The sequence below is a fragment of the Heterodontus francisci genome, chromosome 1, assembly GCF_036365525.1.
Source record: "Heterodontus francisci isolate sHetFra1 chromosome 1, sHetFra1.hap1, whole genome shotgun sequence".
Taxonomy (NCBI): domain Eukaryota; kingdom Metazoa; phylum Chordata; class Chondrichthyes; order Heterodontiformes; family Heterodontidae; genus Heterodontus; species Heterodontus francisci.
Window position 1 is genome coordinate 34,584,483 of NC_090371.1, and position 25,086 is coordinate 34,609,568.

Consider the following 25,086-nt stretch of genomic DNA (forward strand, 5'->3'; position numbering starts at 1 on the left):
CACCTATAATACACCCTGGTCTTAAAAATGCAAAAATTTCCTGCCTGGAAGTCGATGGTTAACTTCCTTGGGGTTTTACAAATGTTTCTATTCAACTGTTGGTTGCAAAATCATTTGTGAGATGTTTCTCCTAACTTCCCTCCTCGTCCGGAAGCATCTAGCCTTTACTTGTAAGCTTATCAAGTGAGAATTTGCAAATAGGAGATTGCAAATGTAAGTTTGCATCCTTCCACTGTGGCAGAATGCATTAAAGCATTAGTGCACTCTTCCACAAACGTGTTTGTATTATACAGCATTCTCTTTAACAAAAACATTGTGATGCATTGTATTAATAAACAACTAACTTTGTGGAATTTATCTATCAGGTTTAAAAAGTACAAGCAGGCTGGAAGTCATTCAAATTCCTTCAGGTTATCCAATGGCAGAACAGATGATACAGGTAGGTTTCAAAGCCAGATCTTTTAAATACAAAAGTGAGACTAATACACCAAGAGCTCCAACTTGGTACCTAATTTAAAATGACATCATTGAATACCCCAAAATAGTTGATTTTAATTTATAATTAGATATGAAGATATTTGTAATGTCGCAGGGGTGACTCTTCAGTGTGTACTCATGTGGGTTCATTGTGGAAGATGGCATCTGCTTCAATTGTCAGAGGTGATCTGGAATCTCTCATAACTGATGACCTGCTATCATAGACACAAGCAATCTCCAATTAAATTTACTGGGACAAAACAGGACATAGCAGTCTCACTTCAAGCAGTTGCTACAGAGCATATCAATGTTGTGGCTTCATTTTGTGTCATTCCCAAACTAGCAGTCACCCAACTGTGGTACATGCATGAGGTTAAGATCTTTTGTATGTGCATGCTGTCACTTTTTTTTCTCTTGTGCCTTTGTCTGAGACAAATGATATACTTATGAGGATAGGAGAGTCGTACAACATACAACAACAGCTATATAGCACATTTAATAAAATGCCCCAAGTGCTTCACAGAAGCATTATAAAGCAAAATTAGATACTGAGCCACATAAGGCAATATTAGGGTAGATAGAGGTAGGTTTTAAAGAGCTTCTTGACGAAAGAGAGGTTGCGTTAGAAAGGTTTAGGGAGAGAATTTCAGAGCTTGGGGCTGAGGCAGCTGAAGGCACAGCCACCGAAGGCTGGGCAATTAAAATCAGGGGTACTAAAGGCCAGAATTAGAGGAGTGCAGATATCTCGGTGACTATGGGGCTGCAGCAGATTACAGAGATTGGGATGGGTGACGCCATGGAGTGATTTAAAATCAAGACATTGCCTGACCAGGAACCAATGTAAGTCAGTGAGACAGGGGTGATAGGTGAACAGGACTTGGTGCAAGTAAGGACATGAGCTGCAACGTTTTTAGATGACCTCAGGTTTACGGAGGGTAGAATGTGGAGACCAGCCAGGAATAAGTTGGAATAGTTGAGCTTAGAAATAAAAGGCAGGAAATGAGGGAGTCAGCAATAATCTGCTCCGCCAGGGCCACTCAGCTCCTGACCTCATTACAGCTTTGGTTCAAACATGGACAAAAGAGCTGAGCTCAAGAGGTGAGGTGAGAGTGACTGCCCTTGACATCAAGGCAGCATTTGACCGAGTATGGCATCAAGGAGCCCTAGCAATACTGAGGTCAATGGGAATCAGGGGGAAAACCCTCCGCTGGTTGAAGTCATACCTAGCACAAAGGAAGATGGTTGTGGTTGTTGGAGGTCAATCATCTCAGCTCCAAGACATCACTGCAGGAGTTCCTCAGGGTAGTGTCCTAGGCCCAACCATCTTCAGCTGCTTCATCAATGACCTTCCTTCAATCATAAGATCAGAAGTGGGGATGTTCGCTGACGATTGCACAATGTTCAGCACCATTCGTGACTCCTCAGATACTGAAGCAGTCCGTGCAGAAATGCAGCAAGAGCTGGACAATATCCAGGCTTGGGCTGATAAGTGGCAAGTAGCATTCGCGCCACACAAGTGCCAGGCACTGACCATCTCCAACAAGAGAGAATCTAACCATCTCCCCTTGACATTCAATGGCATTACCATCGTTGAATCCCCCACTATCAACATCCTAGGGGCTACCATTGACCAGAAACTGGACTGGAGTAGCCATATAAATACCGTGGCTACAAGAGCAGGTCAGAGGCTCGGAATCCTGCGGCGAGTAACTCACCTCCTGACTCCCCAAAGCCTGTCCACCATCTACAAGGCACAAGTCAGGAGTGTGATGGAATACCCTCCTCTTGCCTGGATGGGTGCAGCTCCAACAACACTCAAGAAGCTCGACACCATCCAGGACAAAGCAGTCTACTTGATTGGCACCCCGTCTACAAACATTTACTCCCTCCACCACTGACGCATATTGTTAGCAGTGTGTGTCATCTACAAGATGCAACGCACCAAGGCTCCTTAGATAGCACCTTCCAAACCCGCGACCTCTACCAACTAGAAGGACAAGGGCAGCAAATGCATGGGAGCACCACCACCTGCAAGTTCACCTCCAAGTCTCACACCATCCTGACCTGGAACTATATCGCCGTTACTTCACTGTCGCTGGGTCAAAATCCTGGAACTCCCTTCCTAACCGCATTGTGGGTTGACCTACCCCACATGGACAGCAGCGGTTCAAGAAGGCAGCTCACCAGCACCTTCCCATGGGCAATTAGGGATAGGCAATAAATGCTGGCCTGGCCAGCGATGCCCACATCCCATCAATGAACAAAAAAAAGAGCTGGAAGAGCTGAGACGGGTAAATGTGGGCGATGTTACGGAGATGGAAATAGGCGGTCTTAGTAATTTTACGGAGATGTGGTGGGAAGCTCATCTTGTGGTCAAGTATGACACCAAGGTTACAAACAGTCTGGGTCAGTCTCACGGTTGCCAAGGAGAGGGATGGAGATGGTAGCCAGGGAACAGAGTTTATTGCAAGAGAAGCCATTGCAAGTGATACTCTGGTTATGTTTAGCTAGATAAGAATGGAACCAAGAGAGTGCAGTCGTACCCAGCTAGACGGCAGTGGAGAGGCATTGGAGGAGCATGATATGGTCAACCATGTCAACTGCTCCAGCCAGTTGTGAAGGAGGAGCAATAGTTTACCTCTAACGGTCACAAAGGATATCTTTTGTGACTTTGGTAAGAACCATTTCTGTCCTGAGGCAGGGACGGAAACCTGATTGAATCCCTCCAATCACAGATGGGCACTGATTTGGGAGGCATCAACATGTTTAAGAACTTTGGGAGGTAAGGGAGGTGGAGATGGGGTGACAGTTTGCAGGGATGGTGGCGTCAAGGTTTTTTTTTTGAGTATAGGGGTGATGACGGTTGTTTTAAAGGTGCGAGGTACAGCGCCTGAAGAGAGAAGCATTAACAATATCAGCGAACATGGACTGTACAAAAGATTGTGTTGCTAAAGACAACATAAGAAATAGGAGCAGGAGTAGACCATATGTCTTTTCGAGCCTGCTTCGCCATTCAATACGATCATGGCTGATCTGCCTCAAAGACTCCACTTTCCTGCCCATATCCCCTGATTCCCTGAGACCAAAATCTGTTTATCTCAACCTTGAATGTACTCAACAATGGAGCATCCACAACCCTCTGTGGAGAAATTTCTCCTCAGCTCAGTCCAAAATGATTGACCCCTTATCCTGAAACTGTGCTCCTGCGCTCTAGATTCCTCAGATGGGAAAGCAACCTCTCCAGGTTTAATTTTAAAACAGTTTTTTTTTCAGCTCCCAGAATCACAGAATAAGACAGTGCAGAAGAGGCCCTTCGGCCCATCGAGTTTGCACCTTTGCACTAAAACACTTGACCTGTCTACCTAATCCCATTTGCCAGCACTTGGCCCATAGCCTTGAATGTTATGACGTGCCAAGTGCTCATCCAGGTACTTTTTAAAGGATGTGAGGCAACCTGCATCTACCACCCTCCCAGGCAGGGCATTCCAGACCGTCACCACCCTCTGGGTAAAAAAAGTTCTTCAAGTTCCCCTTAAACCTCCCACCCCTCACCTTAAACTTGTGACTCCTTGTAACTGACCCTTCAACTAAGGGGAACAGCTGCTCCCTATCCACCCTGTCCATGCCCCTCATAATCTTGTACAGCTCGATCAGGTCACCCCTCAGTCCTCACTGCTACAGTGAAAACAACCCAAGCCGATCCAACCTCTCTTCATAGCTTAAATGTTCCATCCCAGGCAACATCCTGGTGAATCGCCTCTGCACCCCCTCCAATGCAATCACATCCTTCCTATAATGTGGCGACCAGAATTGCACACAGTACTCCAGCTGTGGCCTTACCAAAGTTCTATACAACTCCAACATGACCTCCCTGCTTTTGTAATCTATGCCTCGATTGATAAAGGCAAGTGTCCCATATGCCTTTTTCACCACCCTATTAACCTGCCCTTCTGCCTTCAGAGATCTGTGGACAAACACGCCAAGGTCCCCTTGTTCCTCGGAACTTCCCAGTGTCAGGCCATTTGTTGAATATTTCCATGTCGCATTACTCCTTCCAAAGTGTATCACCTCACGCTTTTCAGCGTTAAATTCCATCTGCCACTTTTCTGCCCATTTGACCATCCCGTCTATATCTTCCTGTAACCTAAGACACTCCACCTCACTGTTAACCACTCGGCCAATCTTTGTGTCATCCTCTAACTTACTGAACCTACCCCCACATAGTCATCTATGTCGTTTAGATAAATGACAAACAATAGGGGACCCAGCACAGATCCCTGTAGTACGCCACTGGACACTGGCTTCCAGTCACTAAAACAGCCGTTTGTCATCACACTCTGTCTCCTACAGCTAAGCCAATTTTGAATCCACCTTATCAAGTTACCTTGTATCCCATGTGCATTTGCTTTCTTGATAAGTCTCCCATGTGGGACCTTGTCAAAGGCTTTGCTGAAATCCATGTAAACTACATCAACTGCACTAACGTCATCTACACACCTGGTCACATGCTCAAAAAATTCAATCAAATTTGTTAGGCATGACCTCCCTGACATAGCCATGCTGACTATTCCTAATCAAATTTTGCCTCTCCAAGTGGAGATAGATTCTCTCCTTCAGAATTTTCCCCAATAGTTTCCCTACCGCTGAAGTGAGACTCACTGGTCTGTAGTTCCCTGGCTTATCTCTACAACCTTTCTTAAATAGTGGGACCACATTAGCTGTTCTCCAGTCCTCTGGCACCTCCCCCGTGGCCAGAGAGGAATTAAAAATTAGGGTCAGAGCCCCTGCAATCTCCACCCTCGCCTACCACAGTATCCTGGGACACAAATTGTCTGGACCTGGAGATTTGTCCACTTTTAAGCCTTCCAAAACCTCCAATACCTTGTCACTCCCTATGACAATTTGTTCAAGAACCTCACAGTCTCTCTCTCTAAGTTCCATATCTACATACTCATTCTCTTGGATGAAGACAGATGTGAAGTATTCATTCAACACCCGACCAATGTCCTCTGGGTTCACCCACAAATAAGAACAAACAAAGAACAGTACAGCACAGGAACAGGCCATTCGGCCCTCCAAGCCTGCGCCGATCTTGATGCCTGCCTAAACTAAAACCTTCTGCACTTCCGGGGTCTGTATCCCTCTATTCCCATCCTATTCATGTATTTGTCAAGATGCCTCTTAAACGTCGCGAAGGTACCTGCTTCCACCACCTCCCCCAGCAACAAGTTCCAGGCACTCACCACCCTCTGTGTAAAGAACTTGCCTCGCACTTCCCCTCGAAACTTTGCCCCTCGCACCTTAAACCTATGTCCCCATGTAACTGACTCTTCCACCCTGGGAAAAAGCTTCTGACTATCCACTCTGTCCATGCCGCTTATAACTTTGTAAGAACAAAGAAAATTACAGCACAGGAACAGGCCCTTCGGCCCTCCAAGCCTGCGCCGATCCAGATCCTCTATCTAAACATGTCGCCTATTTTCTAAGGGTCTGTATCTCTTTGCTTCCTGTCCATTCATGTATCTGTCTAGATACATCTTAAAAGACGCTATCGTGCCCGCGCCTACCACCTCCGCTGGCAACGCGTTCCAGGCACCCACCACCCTCTGCGTAAAGAACTTTCCACGCATATCACCCCCGAAACTTTTCCCCTTTCACTTTGAACTCGTGACCCCGAGTAATTGAATCCCCCACTCTGGGGGGAAAAAGCTTCTTGCTATCCACCCTGTCTATACCTCTCATGATTTTGTACACCTCAATCAGGTCCCCCCTCAACCTCCATCTTTCTAATGAAAATAATCCTAATCTACTCAACCTCTCTTCATAGCTAGCGCCCTCCATACCAGGCAACATCCTGATGAACCTCCTCTGCACCCTTTTTGGTAATGTGGCGACCAGAATTGCACGCAATATTCCAAGTGTGGCCTAACTAAAGTTTTGTACAGGTGCAGCATGACTTGCCAATTTTTTGCCCCGACCGATGAAGGCAAGCATGCCGTATGCCTTCTGGACTACCTTATCCACCTGCGTTGCCACTTTCAGTGACCTGTGGACCTGTACGCCCAGATCTCTCTGCCTGTCAATACTCCTAAGGGTTCTGCCATTTACTGTATACTTCCCACCTGCATTAGACGTTCCAAAATGCATTACCTCACATTTGTCCGGATTAAACTCCATCTGCCATTTCTCCGCCTAAGTCTCCAACCAATCTGTATCCTGCTGTATCCTCTGACAATCCTCATCACTGTCCGCAACTCCACCAACCTTTGTGTCATCCGCAAACTTACTCATCAGACCAGCTGCATTTTCCTCCAAATCATTTATATATACTACAAAGAGCAAAGGTCCCAGCACTGATCCCTGTGGAACACCACTAGTCACATCCCTCCATTCAGAAAAGCACCCTTCCACTGCTACCCTCTGTCTTCTGTGACCGAGCTAGTTCTGTATCCATCTTGCCAGCTCCCCTCTGATCCCGTGTGACTTCATCTTTTGTACCAGTCTGCCATGAGGGACCTTGTCAAAGGCTTTACTGAAGTCCATATAGATAACATCCACTGCCCTTCCTTCATCAATCATCTTCGTCACTTCCTCATAAAACTCAATCAAATTAGTGAGACACGACCTCCCCTTCACAAAACCATGCTGCCTCTTGCTAATAAGTCCATTTGTTTCCAAATGGAACTAAATCCTGTCCCGAAGAATCCTCTCTAATAATTTCCCTACCACTGACGTAAGGCTCACCGGCCTATAATTTCCTGGATTATCCTTGCTACCCTTCTTAAACAAAGGAACAACATTGGCTATTCTCCAGTCCTCTGGGACCTCACCTGTAGCCAATGAGGATGCAAAGATTTCTGTAAAGGCCCCAGCAATTTCTTCCCTTGCCTCCCTCAGTATTCTGGGGTAGATCCCATCAGACCCTGGGGACTTATCTACCTTAATGCTTTGCAAGACACCCAACACCACCTCCTTTTTGATAATGAGATGACTGAGACTATCCACACTCCCTTCCCCAGGCTCATCATCCACCGAGTCCTTGGTGCATACTGATGCAAAGTACTCATTTCGTACCTCGCCCATTTCCTCTGGCTTCACACATAGATTCCCTTCTCTGTCCTTGAGTGGGCCAACCCTTTCCCTGGTTACCCTCTTGCTCTTTGTATACGTATAAAAAGCCTTGGAATTTTCCTTAATCCTGTTTGCCAATGACTTCTCATAACCTTTTTTAGCCCTCCTGACTCCTTGCTTAAGTTTAGTTTAGTGATACAGCACTGAAACAGGCCGTTCGGCCCACGGAGTCTGTGCCGAACATCAACCACCCATTTATACTAATCCTGCACTACTCCCATATTCCTACCACATCCCCACCTGTCCCTATATTTCCCTACCACCTACCTATACTAGGGGCAATTTATAATGGCCAATTAACCTATCAACCTGCAAGTCTTTGGCATGTGGGAGGAAACCCACGCAGACACAGGAAGAACTTGCAAACTCCACACAGGCAGTACCCAGAATTGAACCTGGGTCGCTGGAGCTGTGAGGCTGCGGTGCTAACCACTGCGCCACTGTGCTGCTCTTCCTACTGTCTTTATATTCCTCAAGGGATTCGTCTGTTCCTCGCCTTCGTGCCCTTACGAATGCTTCCTTTTCCTTTTTGACGAGGCTCACAATGTCCCGTGTTATCCAAGGTTCCCGAAACTTGCCAAACTTATCCTCCTTCCTCACAGGAACATGCTGGCCCTGGATTCTAATCAACTGACATTTGAAAGACTCCCACATGTCAGATGTTGATTTACCCTCAAATAGCTGCCCCCAATCTAAATTCTTCAGTTCCTGCCTAATATTGTTATAATTACCCCCATGGTCCCTAATGGGTCCTACTATTTCCCTGGTTATCTTCTTCCCATTGATATACTTATAGAATATCTTGGGATTTTCCCTACTTTTACCAGCCAGAGCTTTCTCATATCCCCTCTTTGCTCTCCTAATTACTTTCTTAAGCTCCATCCTCCACTTTCTGTATTCCACTAATGCTTCCATTGATTTGCTCTCCTTGTATTTGCTAAAAGCCTCTATTTTCCTTCTCATCATACCTTGAATGTTTCTGGTCATCCATGGTTCTCTGGGCTTTTTGCTCCTACCTATTACCCTAGAGGGAACATGTTGGGCCTGTGCACTCCCCATTTCCTTTTTGAATGCCCCCCACTGCTCTTCTGTCGATTTTCCAACAGGTGACTCTTTCCAGTCTACCTTGGCCAAATCCTGCCTTATTTTACTAAAATTTGCTCTCCCCCAATCCAAAACCTTTTTCTGCAACTTATCTATTTCTTTCTCCATAACAAGCTTAAATTGTACCATGTTATGGTCACTATCATCAAAATGCTCCCCCACCAACACATCAACCACCTGTCCGGCTTCATTCCCCAGAATTAGGTCCAGCACTGCACCCTCCCTTGTTGGATTCTCTACATCTTGAGCTAAAAAGTTCTTATGTATACATTTTAAGAACTCCGCTCCATCTCAGCCCTTAACACGATGACTATCCCAATTAATGTTGGGAAAGTTGAAATCACCTGATATAATTACCCTATTATTTTTACACACCTCTGCAAATTGCGCACATATTTGCTCCTCAATTTCCCACTGACTATCTGGGGGTCTATAATAAACACCTAGCAATGTGGCTGTCCCTTTTTTATTCCTAAACTCTACCCATAAAGCTTCATTTGATGCCCCCTCCAAGATATCATCTCTCCTTACTGCAGTAACTGACTCCTTAACTAATATTGCAATGCCCCCTCCTCTTTTACCCCCTCTTCTGTCTCTCCTGAAGATTCTAAATCCCGGGATATTGAGCTGCCAATCCTGCCCCTCCCTCAACCATGTCTCCGTGATGGCTACTATATCACAATTCCACGTGTCAATCATTGCCCTTAACTCATCCGTTTTACCTGCAATACTGCTGGAATTAAAGTAGAGGCCTTCCATCCTGGTCTTACTCCATTGAAACTTACTTCCGCTGTATTCCCTCTGACTTGTTTGCTTTCCTGTGCTTAGCTGTGTCCCTATTGTGCTAGGAGTCTGCGTCCCCTCCCCCTGCCAAATTAGTTTAAACTCCTCCCAACAGCACTAGCAAACCCACCAGCAAGGATGTTGGTCCCCCTCTGGTTCAGATGTAGACCGTCCCGCTTGTACAGGTCCCACCTTACCCAGAAATGGTCCCAGTGGTCCAGGAATCTATAATGCTCCCTCCTGCACCAACTCTTAAGCCACGCATTCATCTGTGCTATTCTCCTATTTCTATACTCGCTAGCACGTGGCACTGGGAGTAATTCAGAGATTACAACCCGAGAGGTCCTGCTTTTTAGTCTACTGCCTAACTCCCTGAATTCTTGATGCAAGACCTCATCCCTCTTGCTACCTATGCCATTGGTACCAACATGTACCATGACCTCTGCCTGATCACCCTCCCCCTTCAGGATGCCCTGCAGCCGTTCAGTGACATCCCGGACCATGGCACCAGGGAGGCAACACACCATCCTGGAGTTGACGGCCACAGTAGCGCCTATCTGTTCCCCCTTCCTGTGCAGACAGGCTGCTTGTGGTGCCAGAAGCTTGGCTCTTTCCGCACTTCCTGGAGGAACCAGCCTCATCAGCTTCCAAAATGGAATACCGATTTGCAAGCGGGACCCCAGGGGACTCCTGAACTACCTGCCTGGTAGTCACCCATTCCCTCCTTCCTCAAGTCCCTTCAGCTGCGGTGTGACCACCTCTCTATACGTGCTAACTACAATGCTCTCAGACTCACGGATGCTCCACAGTGTTTCCAGCCGCCGTTCCAGTTCTGAAACCCGAGCTTCCAGGAGCTGCAGCTGGACACACTTCCTGCACACATGCTGGTCCCGGGGTCTGGAAAGGTTCCCGGATTCCCACATGCAGCAAGGGGAGCAAACCACGGCTTCAAGCTCTCCTGCCATGACTAAACCCTTTAAATTTAAAACTATAGAAGATTGTAAATTAGAAAAACAATTAAGTCTTGCTAAAACCATAACTTACAATTCAATCCACTTTGAAAAATACTCACCAGGACTTACTCACCAGTCAGCTGTGTTCTTTGGAAGCTCTCGGTTCCCCTTACTCTGAGGACAGGTAGGAAATGAAAGGAGCTCCTAGCTCCCTCCTCACTGAACTTCCTCAGTTACCAAACCTCCACTATAGCACTCCAATACAACCCAAGTCAGCACTCCAGTGCAAACAAAGTCCCCTTCAGTGAATTGTAAGGCAAAGAAATCCGACACGTTTCTTTCGATTTAAATGAGAAAGGTAGAAGTTTATTGATCTCAAACTCTAACCCGATCAACAACTATGAATATGCGACGCGACGACGCTAGCATACATACACGATAAACACACACAGATAGAGACAGAAAAGGTAGAAAGAATAAAAGGGAAAAGTTTGAGGCAATATCTGTTAGTTATTTACTGTTCTTTAAGTTCAATGTGGAGTCTTTGGTTGCTGGTAAATCCCGCTGTTCGTTGGGACCCAGTTCACGCTTCAACTTGCTTCAATGTCGGAGTCTTTTCTCTCTTGAGGTTTGTGTGTCGTTCGTGGGTCCGGTGGCTTGGGAGAAAGTGAGAGAGAGAGAGAGAGAGAGAGCCAGGTCAGAGACTTGCTTGTTCGGGCTTTAGTTGCAAAACTGCCTTCAGTCCCTTTCTCTGTGGCACAATTCAAAAAAAAAACCCAGGTTGCCCAGCAGGTTAGTCATGTGACTAGCTGCTTATTTGGAACAGTCTCTCCTGCGAGGTTTGTGGATTCTATTACCTTAGCAGTCTCTGGAATGCTTTTTCTTACAACTTCACTGTCTGGTGATCAAAATCCATTTGGGTTAATTGGAGCAGTATTCATCCTTTGTCTCCACAAGCAGCGTCTCTTTGTATGCAAATGTCCTTCCAGCCCAGTGTCTGGCGATCTTCAAACAAATAATTTCTTCACTCCAGCAACAGTTTAAAATCAATGTTCATATGACAAAATTAATGTGCCTCATTCTTGGCAGGTGGGGGTCTGCATGACACAATGAAGTGTGGCTCACTCAACCTGTGCTGTCAGACCAATTTCTTTATGACCAATGCATCTGACATGTTGGGTCTCTTGAAACTACTTTCTACTCTGCCTCAGTTGAATGCTTGCTATTTTTGGAAAATATGGCAGCGCAGAGGGGAGCTCTACCTCCAGAAAGAATTAGTGCAGGGGGATGAGGGTACTTAATATATGTATTTCTGCCTCCCTCCAATAATGGTTCACCTTAACAATCATTTTGCTTTATATAGACAAACATTCTAAAAATAAATATTAAAAGTGAGCTAAGTTCGGCCGATTAAAATTTAAGCAAACCTGTAATTGTATACTGAAAGATTAAAAAAAAACCCATGTCTACACAGAAAAGTAAAATAATCAAACAAAAATTAAATAATTTGCTCTGATTGCAAAAAATTGCTAAGAATCAGCATAGTATATATGTTCCCAAAATGTAGTCCTGACTGATGCAGCTGTCTGCAGTGTCTTGGTTCTCGACTTCAGATAATTGTAGGCAGCCATGTCACTTGCTTGTTTGAGATAATTTTGTGAATATTTTGTTCTGTTGATTTAAAAACACACAGCATGCACAGTTTTATGCTATATTTGTGTGACTATATTCCATATATGTGAACTGTGCACAATTTTGTTTTCAAGCTTTTTTTTATGTTCACTTCGGCTTCTTTTGAGAACACCCTACTTTGCTCATCTCTGGTAAAATCAATGTTATGTTCTCATTCTATCTCTTTTTGCCATTTCTGCTTCTACTATGCTATTCTTGCTGTTCCATTTTTTCCCCAGAGCTTGCATTTTATGTTACTTGCTAATTATATTTCTTTTCTTGCATTTGAAGTACATTTGTATAGCATGATGTATGTAACATTGCATTCTTTTGCGCTCTTTTTCTGTCAGATTTGGCATTCTTTGGTATTGTAACTTTATAAGTACTGCTAATTCAAAATAACATTCCTGGTGACCTGAATTTTACGTACAGATCTTAATAGTCATTCCTCTCTCGGCTCTTACATGTATTCTCTCTACTAGTCATCAGGGTTGTGTGTAACAACAGCAGGACAATACCTGTAATTCAGCACCAAATGACAATCTTTGTCAACAACCACAAATATGGCTAATGGGGAAATTGAAAGGTTCTCACAAATACTACACCTTGGCGAGCAGCGCTCCATGCAACACTGGGTGACAGAAGCACAAAAATGTTCTAATTCCCCAATGCTAACATCTTTCACCTTGATGTTAAATGCAACCAAACACAAAATGTATAAATTAGATGGAAAACCACATCTGATCGAGGTCAATAAGAGTGAAAATGGTCACAGTTGGCACCAATAGATATTTTTAACTATTTGCTCATAATTAGGTGCTGCATACTTTGCAATCACATTCCTTCAGTTCTCACAGCTATTGACTGGATTATCTTTGTCCCCTAGCAAATTTTAAAAACTATATAATGTAGTGAATAACTGGTAACAGTCTGAAAGCTGTAATTCCATCCCTGGGTTATGCTGGAATTTGATAACTGCTTTCCCTTTGAACTATCAATTCAACTGGATTGCTAGCTTGTAACTTTCCCCTCCACTGTATTTGGCAGATAGCTTAGTAATACCTGTGCAGAATTTAATTTAATTACAATAGTGTTTTGAAACACATTTAAAATAACTGCACAGTATATTGTGCCAGATTCTTTATTATTGTAAGGTGGCAAATCAGCAATTAAGTATGATTGGCAATGGCTAGCGTTTAAAGAACATGGTTTACAATAAATTTACATTCCTTTGCACAAAAACCCAGTAGGTGAACCAACCATGGCTAACAGAAGTTAAACGTTGGATGAGATCAAAGGAAGAGGCTTATAAAGTTGCCAAAAAAAAAACCAGTAAGCCTGAGGATTGGGAGCATTTTAGAATTCAGCAAAGGAAGGCAAAGAAATTGATAAAGAGAAAATAGAATATGAAGTAAGCTGGTGAGAAACGTAAAAATGGACTATAAAAGCTTCTGTAGATATGTAAAAAGGAAAAGATTAGCAAAGTCAAATGTGGGCCCACTACAGGCAGAGATGGGAACATTTATCATGGGGGAATAAGGAAATGGCAAAGAAACTAAACAAATACTTTGTGTCTGTCCTCACGGAGAAAGGTACAAAAAGCCTCCCAGGAATACTCGAGAACCAAGGGACTGTCGAGAATGAGGAACTGAAAGAAATTAGTATTATTAAAAAAGTAGTACTGCAGAAATTAATGGAACTGAAGATTGATAAATCCCCTGGACCTGATGATTTACATCCCAGAGGTGACTGTAGAGATAGTGGATGCGTTGGTGGTCATCTTCCAAAATTCTATAGATTTTGGAGTGGTTCCTGAAGATGGAAGGTAGCAAATGTAAATCCCACTGTTTAAGACAGGAGGGAGAGAGAAAACTGGAAACTACATACCTGTAAGCCTGACATCAGTAGTAGGGAAAATGCTAGAATCTATTATAAAGGATGTGACAACTAGACACTTAGAAAATAATGGTATAATTGGGCAGGGTCAACATGGATTTATGAAAGGGAAACCATGTTTGACAAACCTGTTGGAGTTTTTTGAGGATGTAGCAGAATAGATAACGGGGAACCTGTGAATGTGGTGTATTTGGATTTTCAGAATGCTTTCGATAAGGTCCCACACAGGAGGTTAGTAAACAAATTAGAGCACATGGGATTGGGGCTAATATACTGACATGGATTGAGAATTGGTTAACAGACAGAAAACAGAGGTTGGACGTCTGTGACTAGTGGGGTACTGCAAGAATCAATGCTTGTGCCCCAGCCATTCACAATCTACATCAATGGTTTGGATATGGGGACCAAATGTAATATTTCCAAGTTTGCTGATGACATAGACCTAGTTGGGAATGAGAGTTGTGAGGAGGATGCAAAGAGGCTTCAGGAGGATTTAGACAGGCTAAGTGAATGGGCAAGAACATGTAAGATGGAATATAATCTGGAAAAATGTGAAGTTATCCACTTTGGTAGGAAAAACAGAAATGCAGACTATTTCTTAAATGGTGAGGGATTGGGGAAGTGTTGATGTCTAGAGGGACCTGGGTGTCCTTGTTCATAAGTCACTAAATCTCACATGTAGGTACAGCAAGCAATTAAGAAGGCAAATGGTAAGTTGGCCTTTATTGCAAGAGGATTTGAGTGAAGAAGTTTTGCTGTAATTGTATAGAGCCTTGGTGAGACTGCACCTGGAGTATTGTATACAATTTTCGTCTCCTTACCCTAGGTAAGGGAGTGCCATAGAGGGAGTGCAACGAAGGTTCACCAACTTGATCCCTGGGATGGCTGGATTGTCCAATGAGGAGAGATTGAGGAGACTAGGACTGTATTCTCTAGAGTTTAGAAGAATGAGAGGTGACCTCATTGCTTATACAAAAGTTTTACAGGGCTTAACAGGTGGATGCAGGAAAGATGTCCCCCCCCCCCTCCCTCCCCTAGCTGGGGAGTGGGGTGGGTCTAGAACCAGGGAACACAGTCTTAGGGTAAGAGATAGGCCATCTAGGACTGAGATGAGGAGGAATTTCTTCACTCAGAGGGTGCTGAATCTTTGAGACTCCACAGCCCTCTAGTAGAGAATTCTAGTCATTAAGTACATTCAGGACAGAGATCGATAGATTTCTAGATATTAAAGATATCAAGGGATATGGGGATAGTGAGGTAAAATGGCATTGAGGTCGAAGATCAACCATTATCTCATTGAATGGCGGAGCAGGCTCGAGCGGCTAAATGGCCTACTCCTCCTATTTCCTATGTTCCAAGTGAAATGAGTTTTGAATGAGATTTGTAGATTATAATAAATCCTGACTAGATGGAATATAGATAGAAATGTCTGAAATTTCAAACTAAAATGCAACTTAGCGAAAGGAAGAACAATCTATTGCAGTAAAGCTTACAACTTTTTGACAATTGATTTTATGCTGATGAGGAATAATGTAGAGTGATTGTGGAAAAACACAATTTCATGGCGTTGCCTTTTTTGTGCTTGACTAACCTCCTAAATATGCTTTTGAACAAGTTTATCTAAGAATAGGTTTAAGCTCTTAGGAGCTTGCAAATTGGCCTTTCAGATACTTATTTTTTAATATTTTAAATCTGTTATCCAAATTATAACATGCCCAAACCACAGATGTGTTCCACAGATGACTTGGAAGCTATCAAGTGGTTGATGATTTCCTCTTGTTGAATTTTTTTGGATCTGTTCCTGATTTTCTTTTTGGTTGCTGTGCTTTTGAGTAGTATTGACCAAATGTTTGTCAGTTGTGAAGAGTACATTTGTTCATGCATAAGATGAAAGAAATGTGCTCCTAAATTTTTTCTCTTCCTTCCTGATCACTTCAAAAAAAAACACATCTCTCCAGTTCAGAGTTGGAATGAAACAGTGTTTTCCCCCATCACCCAGCTCAGCGAGCTATGTCCTATGCCTGGAATTGTGGGAACAACCCACTTTCTTACACAGCAATTTAGTGCTCCAATGCAATAGTTTAGCAGCTTCACATTTTTATAAGTAGGTAAAGGACGATTCCAGTAAAATACGAATCGGGGAATAAAAAATACAGTCAACTAATGGCATTAAGTTGAACCTACTGATGGAATGAAACTTAAATCACTCACAGTTGCTGTAGTATGTGTGGATCGAGTGAAGGACAGGCTATGGCAAAGAAAAATATAATAGAAAATTGAGTTTGCCATGTCCAGCAAGTTTGTATGGAACTCATACAGATTTTCAAAAGCCTGTGAATAAGCTTGAGCATAGAGGTTTGAGCTAAATAAATTATTGGGAAAAACTGCAGAGCTGAAAATCCAGTTTGCAATTACAAGCCAAGCATTTTCAAATGTATAAACTAACATCAAATGCCAGGAAAATCTATCAAACATCTATTACTAGGTTAAACTAGACTCCATTAGTTGACATTATGTATTTTTCTCTTCAACCCCGTTTTTTGGTAGATCTCTCCTTTTACCACTTTAAAAAGTTTGTAAACCACTCTGTCAGTGCACTAAATTGCTGTACAAGGAAATGAATTGTACTCTCAATTCTTGGCACAGGACATTGTTGATTGACCTGGGTTATGGGGGATGATATGGATGTTAGGCAAGGTTGTGTCAGGGTTACTGGACTAGTAATCCAGAGGTCATGAGTTTAAATCTATGGCAGTTTGCGAATCGGATTGTTGTAAAAGCCCAGCTTTTTTCCCCCAATCTTTCACAAGATGTGGGTGTTGCTGGCTTGGCCAGCATTTATTGCCCATGTCTAATTGTCCTTCAGAAGGTGTTGGCGAGCCACCTTCTTGAACCACTGCAGTCCATGTGGTATTGGTAAACCCACAGTGTTGGGGAGGGAGTTCGAGGATTTTGACCCAGTGACAATGAAGGAATGGCGATATAGTTCCATGTCAGGATGGTGTGTAGCTTGGAGGGGAATGTACTCTGGGTATAAGAGTGCAGTGTTCATCACTTTGTGGTTCAGTAATATCACCACCGGCTGAGCTGACCAAATCCTGAAGGATATAGATGCCAGATTTGAGTTTCAGTGGTGGTGAGAGAACCCACATGAGGGAATAATCCATTTAACCTTATCCTCCCGATTTTAACCATCTCCATAACAGCATTGGTAGGAGTGACCACTGCAGCTCTTATGGAGACCGAGTCCCATTTTCACACTGAAGGCACTCCATGGGCTGGATCTTGTTCTTCTCCCGACATTGGGTTCCCTGATGGGGTGGGGGCCGGAAAATCGGAGCGGCAGCGGCCTGCCATGGAACCCAATACCAGGATTGCTGGTTCCAAACTTCCCGGCGGTGGGAAGCTCCGGGGAACCACTCCGCTGCTCTGTGATGGGACCTGAGTTTGCATGTTTCAATTATATCTTTGCATGAAATAAAATGTAATCTGCAGCAATCTTACCTTCACTTCCTGATCTTGAGTGACATGCGGCACTCATGCCTTCACTTTCCTGTCCAGGGAAAGCTGGTGCCACCAAGGTGAGGAAGGGATCAGATCTGCCCTATGTACCGTATGGGGCAGGGAATCTACTTTAAAGTGGTAAATTTCTTTTGAATTGTCCACTGTAGCATTGCTGCTGGTTGCTGCTAAGGTTTTATTGCACATATAATGCAGAAATAAATCACTGTAACTTGATTCAATCAAATGATCGGTGGCTGACTGCATAATGAGTGATGCCATTGGATGCAGCAAAGACAACAGATCCTAAAGACTTGTGCTGCAGAATTAGCTGCGCCTCCTAGCCAACCTGTTCCTGTACAGCTACAAAACTGGAATCTTGAGGCCACATGGTATATCCTGTCCACAAAAATCAGGACAAATCCAATCTAGCCAATTATTGCCCCATCAGTCTACTATTAATTATAAACAGTGATGGAAGGTGTTATTGACAGTGCAATCAAGCAGCAATTACTCAGTAATAAGCTGCTCGCCAATGCTCAGTTTGGGTTCGGCAAGGCCCACTATGTTCCAGACTTCATTGCCACCTTGGTCCAACAATAGACAAAAGAGCTAAATTCCAGAGGTGAGAAGAGAGTGACTGCCTTTGTCATCAAGACAGCATTTGACTGAGTCTGGCATCAAGGAGTCTGAAGTCAATGGGAATCAAAAGTAAACTCTCCAGTGGTTGGAGTCATATGTCGCACAAAGGAAGATGGTTGTGGTTGTTGCAGGCTATCAGCTCAGTCCAAGGACATGACCTCAGGAGTTCCTCAGGGTAGTGTCCTAGGCCCAACCATCTTCAGCTGCTTTCATCAGTGACCTTCTGTTCAACATGAAGTCAGAAGTGGGGAGGTTTGCTGATGTCTGCACAGTGTTCTGTACCATTCGCAACTCCTCAGATGTTGAAGCAGTCCATGCCTGCATGCAGCAAAACCTGGAAAATGTTCAGGTTTGTGCTGATAAGTGGCAAGTAAAACTTATCTCACACAAGTGCCAGGCAATGGCCATCTCCCCTTGACATTCATTGGCATTACCATTGCTGAATCTTCTGCCATCAACATCCTTGGTGGGAGGGGGTCACCATTGACCAGGAACATAACTGGACAAGCCATATAAAAACTATGGCTACAAGATACAGGCCAGAGGCTGGATATTCTGTGGCAAGTAACTCGCCTCCTTACTCCCCAAAGCCTGTTCTCGATCTACAAGGTACAAGCCAGGAGTGTGAGAGAATACTCTCCACTTGTGTAGACGAGTACAGCTCCAACAATACACTAGAATCTCAACATCATCCAGGGCAAAGCAGCTGGCTTGATTGGCACCACATTCACCATCTTAAACATCACTTCCTGCACCGCTGCACCATCTACAAGATACGCTGCAGCAATTTGCCAAGGCTCCTTTGACCGTTCCTTCCAAACCCACGACCTGTACCACCTAGAAGGACAAGGCTAGCAAGTGTATTGGGAACATCACCACCTGCAAGTTCCCCTTCAAGTCGCACACTGTCTTGGAACTATATCACCAATCCTTCACTGTTGCTGGCTAAAATCCTGGAACTCCCTCCCTAACAGCACTGTGGGTGTAATTACACTGCATGCACTGCAGCGGTTCAAGAAGGCTCATCACCATCTTCTTGAGGACAATGAGTGATGGGCAATAAATGCTGGCTTTACCAGCAATGCTCTCATCCCACAAATGAATCATAAAGAAAGGGGATACCAAAGAAAAATTACTCAACAATTTTTAGTTTCTGGAGAAGACTAGTTAGAATAGAAGACAGTGTGATGAGTTCAGCTTTCAACACAGTATTTACCGAGGAGACTGTATCGGTTAGCATTTTTTGGAATAGGAAAAAATGAGAAGAAAGTTCAGAAGAGTAATGGGGATAAGAAATTGCATTGCATTGTCGAAACAGATTAGTAATTCTATATGATTTTTAAAGAAGTACTGATGGCGAAACTTTGAAAAAAAAGTTAAGACAATGGCCTTTCGTTGGATATAGATTACTGATGTGGCTCCTTTGTTTAATAAGGACAATGAAATTGGATTTGTGCCCAAACTGGGAACCAACATTTAAAATTTAGTTTACAAACTGCAACAAAAGTAAATGGCTCATCAGATGGATTTTAGGGTAATTAGAGATAAATGTACTTATAGATGTCTATTTCTGGTCATTCAAAATTGTAATTTGCATCAGGCAAGATTGAATTAAGAGGTATAGATTATACTGTATTAACAGTTTACTTGCTGCTGTAACAAATCAAGTAAACTAAAACATTTCCTGTGTTTAAAACATGCCTTTGATGGCTTCTGGATGCCACAAAGTGCTCCACAGACAATTAAGTACTTTGTAAGTTTAGGGAAAGATGACAGTCATTTGTTTATAGCGAGGTCCTACAAAGGACTATGGTTTAGATAAATGTTTTTTTTTGGTGGTGTTCATTGAGGGATAAATGTTTTACAGGACAGTAGAAAAACTCCCCTGCACTTCCTCAAATAGTGGCATAAGATCTTTTATGTTCACCTGAGAATTCTTGGTCTCGGTTTAACATCTCATCCAAAAGATGGAACCTCGACAATGCAGCACTTCATCACTGCACTGAAGCTGTTGGAGTGGGACTTGAATCCATGACCTTCTGACTCAGAGGCAAGCGTGCTACAGAGTTCATGATGATACCACATGATCATAATTATCTGATCATAAAACAGCAGTGCAAACTTACTTTTCCCAGTTTTCTATCTCCAGTACTTTGAGGCCTGGACTAATGATCCAGAGACAGGAGAAAGGATGCAATTGCACTAGAGATGGTACCAGGGAGATTTATGAGAACAAAAGCAAAATACTGCAGAGACTGGAAAACTGAAATAAAAACAGAAAATGCTGGAATACTCAGCAAGTCAGGCAGCATTTATGGAGAGAGAACCAGCGCTAACAATTCACGCCGATGACCTTTCATCAGACCTGATCAGTCTGTTTCTGTCTCCATAATTGCTGCTGAGTATTTCCAGCATTTTGTAAAATTTACAAGGATTTGCCTGGACCTATATCCCTTAGCAGAGAGGTCAATAACCGGCAGAATAGATTTTGAGTAATTGGGAGAAGGATTAGACAAGAGTTGGGTATTTTTCTTCATCCAGAGGGCGATAAATGTCTGAAACTCATTGCCTGAAAGGATGGTAGAGGCAGAAAGCCTCATTTAAAAAGTACTTGCATATGCAGTTGCAGTGCCTTAACCTTCAAGGCTACGGGCCAAGAAAATGGGAATGAAGCTGTTATTTGGCCAACACAGGCAGGATGGCCCAAATGGCGGCCTCCTGTGCTGTAAATTTCTGTGATATTTTCTGGTGAAGTTTACAGGGATAGAATCAGATAGATTAGAAATACAGTCACTTCAAACCTGTTGAATTTTCCTGTTCCATCAAATTTGCATATCATTTTGTTTTAGATCAGTCCTTCATATTTTCTACTTTTAATTACTGAATTGTTAGTCACTGATGTGCTAGTAGTTAAACAATAAATAGTTAAAAATAATATGTGCATGTCACAGTATAATCATGAACACAGTTTGGGTAAAAAGAGGGCTGAAAGGATAACAAAAAATGCATGTGCTAGCTTAGTGCATGCTTGATTGCGACTCAAAATCTAATGAGCGTGGCTATGGAGTAATCCACAGACCAGCCTGGCTAGCCACCTACAAATGCCAGTTGTAAGAGGCTGCAAATTAATTTGTAACTGCTGTGATAGTTTTGTGCAATTTGGAGAGCCAGATGTTTAAAAGAAATCCCTGTGCACTTATTTAGTATTCCTATTTAAAGCTTATTTGTACGTATGTGTATTTCAATTCAGTTGAAGCTTGTATTCTCTGAGGCCTACTCGCTACTGTCGCATCTATGAGTTTGTCATTTAAAAAAAGTATAAGCATGGTTTATCACCAGAGCACTCAACTTTTAATCCTGTCACTCTTTGCATCTTCGGATAAATCTGTTTACTTATTTTTGCATATAGAGCTCCAGAGCATGCCACTGCTCGCAAGGTCTCCAAGTACCAATCGAAAGTACCCACCACTATCTATTGAGAAACTGGAAGAAGAAGCTAATCGACGAATGGCAGATGACAACAAACTTTTCAGAGAAGAATTTAATGTAAGTTTCTCTCGTTGCGTTAGTTATGGTTGTTGCACCTGAAGTTATTTTAATATATACCTCTCACCATGAGCATGGTCCATTATCCTTCCACATCCTGTCTTCCTGTCTTTAGCCTTTGACATGCATGACATCCTCCACCAAAGCCTCTCCTCCATTGTGTAGCTGATTGGGACTGTCCTCATCTGGTTCCATTCTTACCCATCCAATCTCCTGCAATAGCTTCTTCCCTGTCCCTGTACCATTACTTCTGGAGCTCCATGAAAATCTATCCTTGGCCTCAATCTTTTTCTCTTCTGCATTCGAAGACACGATGAACGCCCAGCTCTTTGTCACCATCACAATCTCTCTCTATCCCTCCACTGCCTCTGTCAGACTGTGTGCGTGACATTCAGTTCTGGAAGAAATGCAATTTCCTCTAATTAAACATTGGGAACCCCAAAACCATTGTCTTCAGCCTCTGACAAAATCTCCACTCCCTTATCACTGATTCCATCTCCCTCACTGGTCTCTGTCTCAGGCTAAACCAGGTTTTTTGCATCCTTGGCATCCTATTTTATGCTGAGGTGAGCTTCCAACCTCATACCTTCTCCATCACAAAGTGTTTGGGGTCCATTCAATATATGGATGATTTTTGGTGAAGAAGTGCTTACTGACATGAATCCTAAATTTGCCTTTCGTAAGTTTGAACTATGAAACCCTCTCCTATTCTTAGAATTTAATTTAAAGTAGTTTTCAGGATTTGGTTTCAACATATTGTGGTGAAATGTGGCTGACTCTTAACTGCCCTCTGAAATGGCCTAGCAAGCCACTCAGTAGTATCAAGCTGCTACCAAGTCGATAAAGAATGAAACTGGACAGACCACCCGGCATCAACCTAGGCACCTGAAACAACAATGGCAAACCCAGCCCTGTCGACCTCCTTCCTAACATCTGGGGGCTTTTGCCAAAGTTGAGAGCTGTCCCACAGACTAGTCAAGCAACAGCCTGACGTAGAGATACTCACGGAATCCAACTTTACAGACATTGTCCCAGACACAGGAATCACCATCCCCGGTATGTCCTATCCCACTGGCAGGACAGACCCAGTAGAGGTGGCGGCACAGTGGTACACAGTCGGAAGGGAGTTATCTTGGGAGTCCTCAATATCGACTCCGGACCCCATGGCATCAGGTCAAACATGGGCAAGGAAACCTCCTGTTGATTGCCAGCTAACAACCCCCTCAGCTGATGACTCAGTACTCCTCCATATTGAACAGCAGTTGGAGTAAGCACTGAGGGTGGCAAGGGTGCAGAATGTATTCTGGGTGGGGGACTTCAATGTCCATCACCTAGAGTGGCTTGGTAGCACCATTACTGACCAAGCTGGCCGAGTCCCAAAGGACATAGCTGCTAACTAGGTCTGCAGCAGGTGGTGAGGGAACCAACAAGAGGGAAAAAATGCTTGACCTTGTCCTCACCAATCTGCCTGTTGCAGATGCATCTGTCCATGACAGTGTTGGTAGGAGTGACCACCGGACAGTCCTTATGGAGACGAAGTCCTGTCTTCACACTGAGGATACCGTCCATCATGTTGTGTGGCACTACCGCTGTGCTAAATGGGATCGATTTCGACTAGATCTAGCAACGCAAAGCTGGGCTTCCATGAGGTACCATGGGCCATCAGCAGCAGCAGAATTCTACTTGACTGCAATCTGTAACCTCAAGGCCCAGCATATCCCCAACTCTACCATTACCATCAAACCAGGGGACCAACCCTGGTTCAATGAAGAGAGCAGGAGGGCATGCCAGGAGCAGCACCAGGCATATCTCAAAATGAGGTGTCAGTCTGGTGAAGCTACAACCCAGGGCTACGTGCGTGCCACACAGCATAAGCAGCATGCGATAGATCCCACAACCAACAGATCAGATCTCTAAGCTCTGCAGGCCTGCCACATCCAGTCGCGAATGGTGGTAAAAAATTAAACTAACAGGAGGAGGTAGCTCCACAAATATTTCCATCTTCAATGATGGGCAGCCTAGCACATTGGTGTAAAAGCTAAGGCTGAAGCATTTGCAATGATCTTCCGCCAGAAGTGTTGAGTGAATGATCCATCTCTGCCTCCTCCTGAAGTCCCGAGCATCACAATGCCAGTCTTTAGCCAATTCGATTTGCTCCATATTCTATCAAGAAGCAATCGAAGGTACTGAACACTGCAAAGGCTATGGGCCCTGACAACATTCCGGCAGTAGTACTGAAGACCTGTGCTCCACAACTTGCCGTGCCGCTAGCCAAGCTGTTCCAGGACAGCTACAATGCTGGCATCTACCTGGCAATGTGGAAAATTGCCCAGGTGTGTCCTGGACACAAAGAGCAGGACAAGTCCAACCCGGCCAATTACTGCCCCATCTAGTCTACTCTCGATCATCAGTAAAGTGATGGAAGGTGTCGTCAACAGTGCTATCAACTATCACTTGCTTAGCAACAATCTGCTCAGTGATACTCAGTTTGGTTTTGGCCAGGGCCACTCAGCTGCTGAAGTAGAACCATAGAAAATAGCAGGAATAGGCCATTCTTAGAGCCTGCTCCGCCATGCTTATGATTATGGCTGATCATCCAACTCAGTAACCTGTTCCCGTTTTCCCCCCATATCCTTTGATCCCTTTCGCCCCAAGAGCTATATCTAACTCCGACCTGAAAACATACAATGTTTTGGCCTCAACTGCTTTCTGTGGTGGCGAATTCCACAGGCTCACCACTCTCTCTGGGGGAAGAAATTTCTCCTCATCTCAGTCCTGAAAGGTTTACCCCATATCCTTAGACTATGACCCCTGCTTCTGGACTCCTCCACCATCAGGAACATCCTTCCTGCATCTACCCTGGCAAGTCCCGTTAGAATTTTATAGGTTTCTATGAGATCCTCCCTCACTCTTCTGAACTCCAGCGAATATAATCCTAACCAACTCAATCTCTCCTCATACGTCAGTCCAGCCATCCCAGGAATCAGTCTGGTAAACCTTCGCTGCACTCCCTCTATAGCAAGAACATCCTTCCTCAGATAAGGAGACCAAAACTGCACACAATATTCCAGATGCGGCCTCACCAAGGCCCTGTATAATTGCAGCAAGACATCCCTGCTCCTGTACTCGAATCCTCTCGCTATGAAGGCCAAACTAGGGCGGCGCAGTGGTTAGCACCGCTGCCTCACAGGTCCAGCGACCCGGGTTCAATTCTGGGTACTGCCTGTGTGGAGTTTGCAAGTTCTCCCTGTGTCTGCGTGGGTTTCCTCCGGGTGCTCCGGTTTCCTCCCACATGCCAAAGACTTGCAGGTTGATAGGTAAATTGGCCATTATAAATTGCCCCTAGTATAGGTAGGTGGTAGGGAAATATAGCGACAGGTGG

The 25,086-nt window shown here is 44.0% G+C and overlaps 1 protein-coding gene across 3 annotated transcripts in view; it reads left to right on the plus strand.

The window, feature by feature from the left end:
- The window catches only part of LOC137368716 (receptor-type tyrosine-protein phosphatase alpha-like), a 315,891-nt gene that overhangs the window by 177,080 nt on the left and 113,725 nt on the right, over positions 1–25,086 (plus strand). For all 3 annotated transcript variants that reach the window (XM_068028891.1, XM_068028900.1, XM_068028908.1), the window contains 2 exons: positions 366–439; positions 21,568–21,704. In XM_068028891.1, coding sequence (XP_067884992.1) covers positions 366–439; positions 21,568–21,704 — 211 coding nt within the window. The remainder of the gene's footprint in view (positions 1–365; positions 440–21,567; positions 21,705–25,086) is intronic.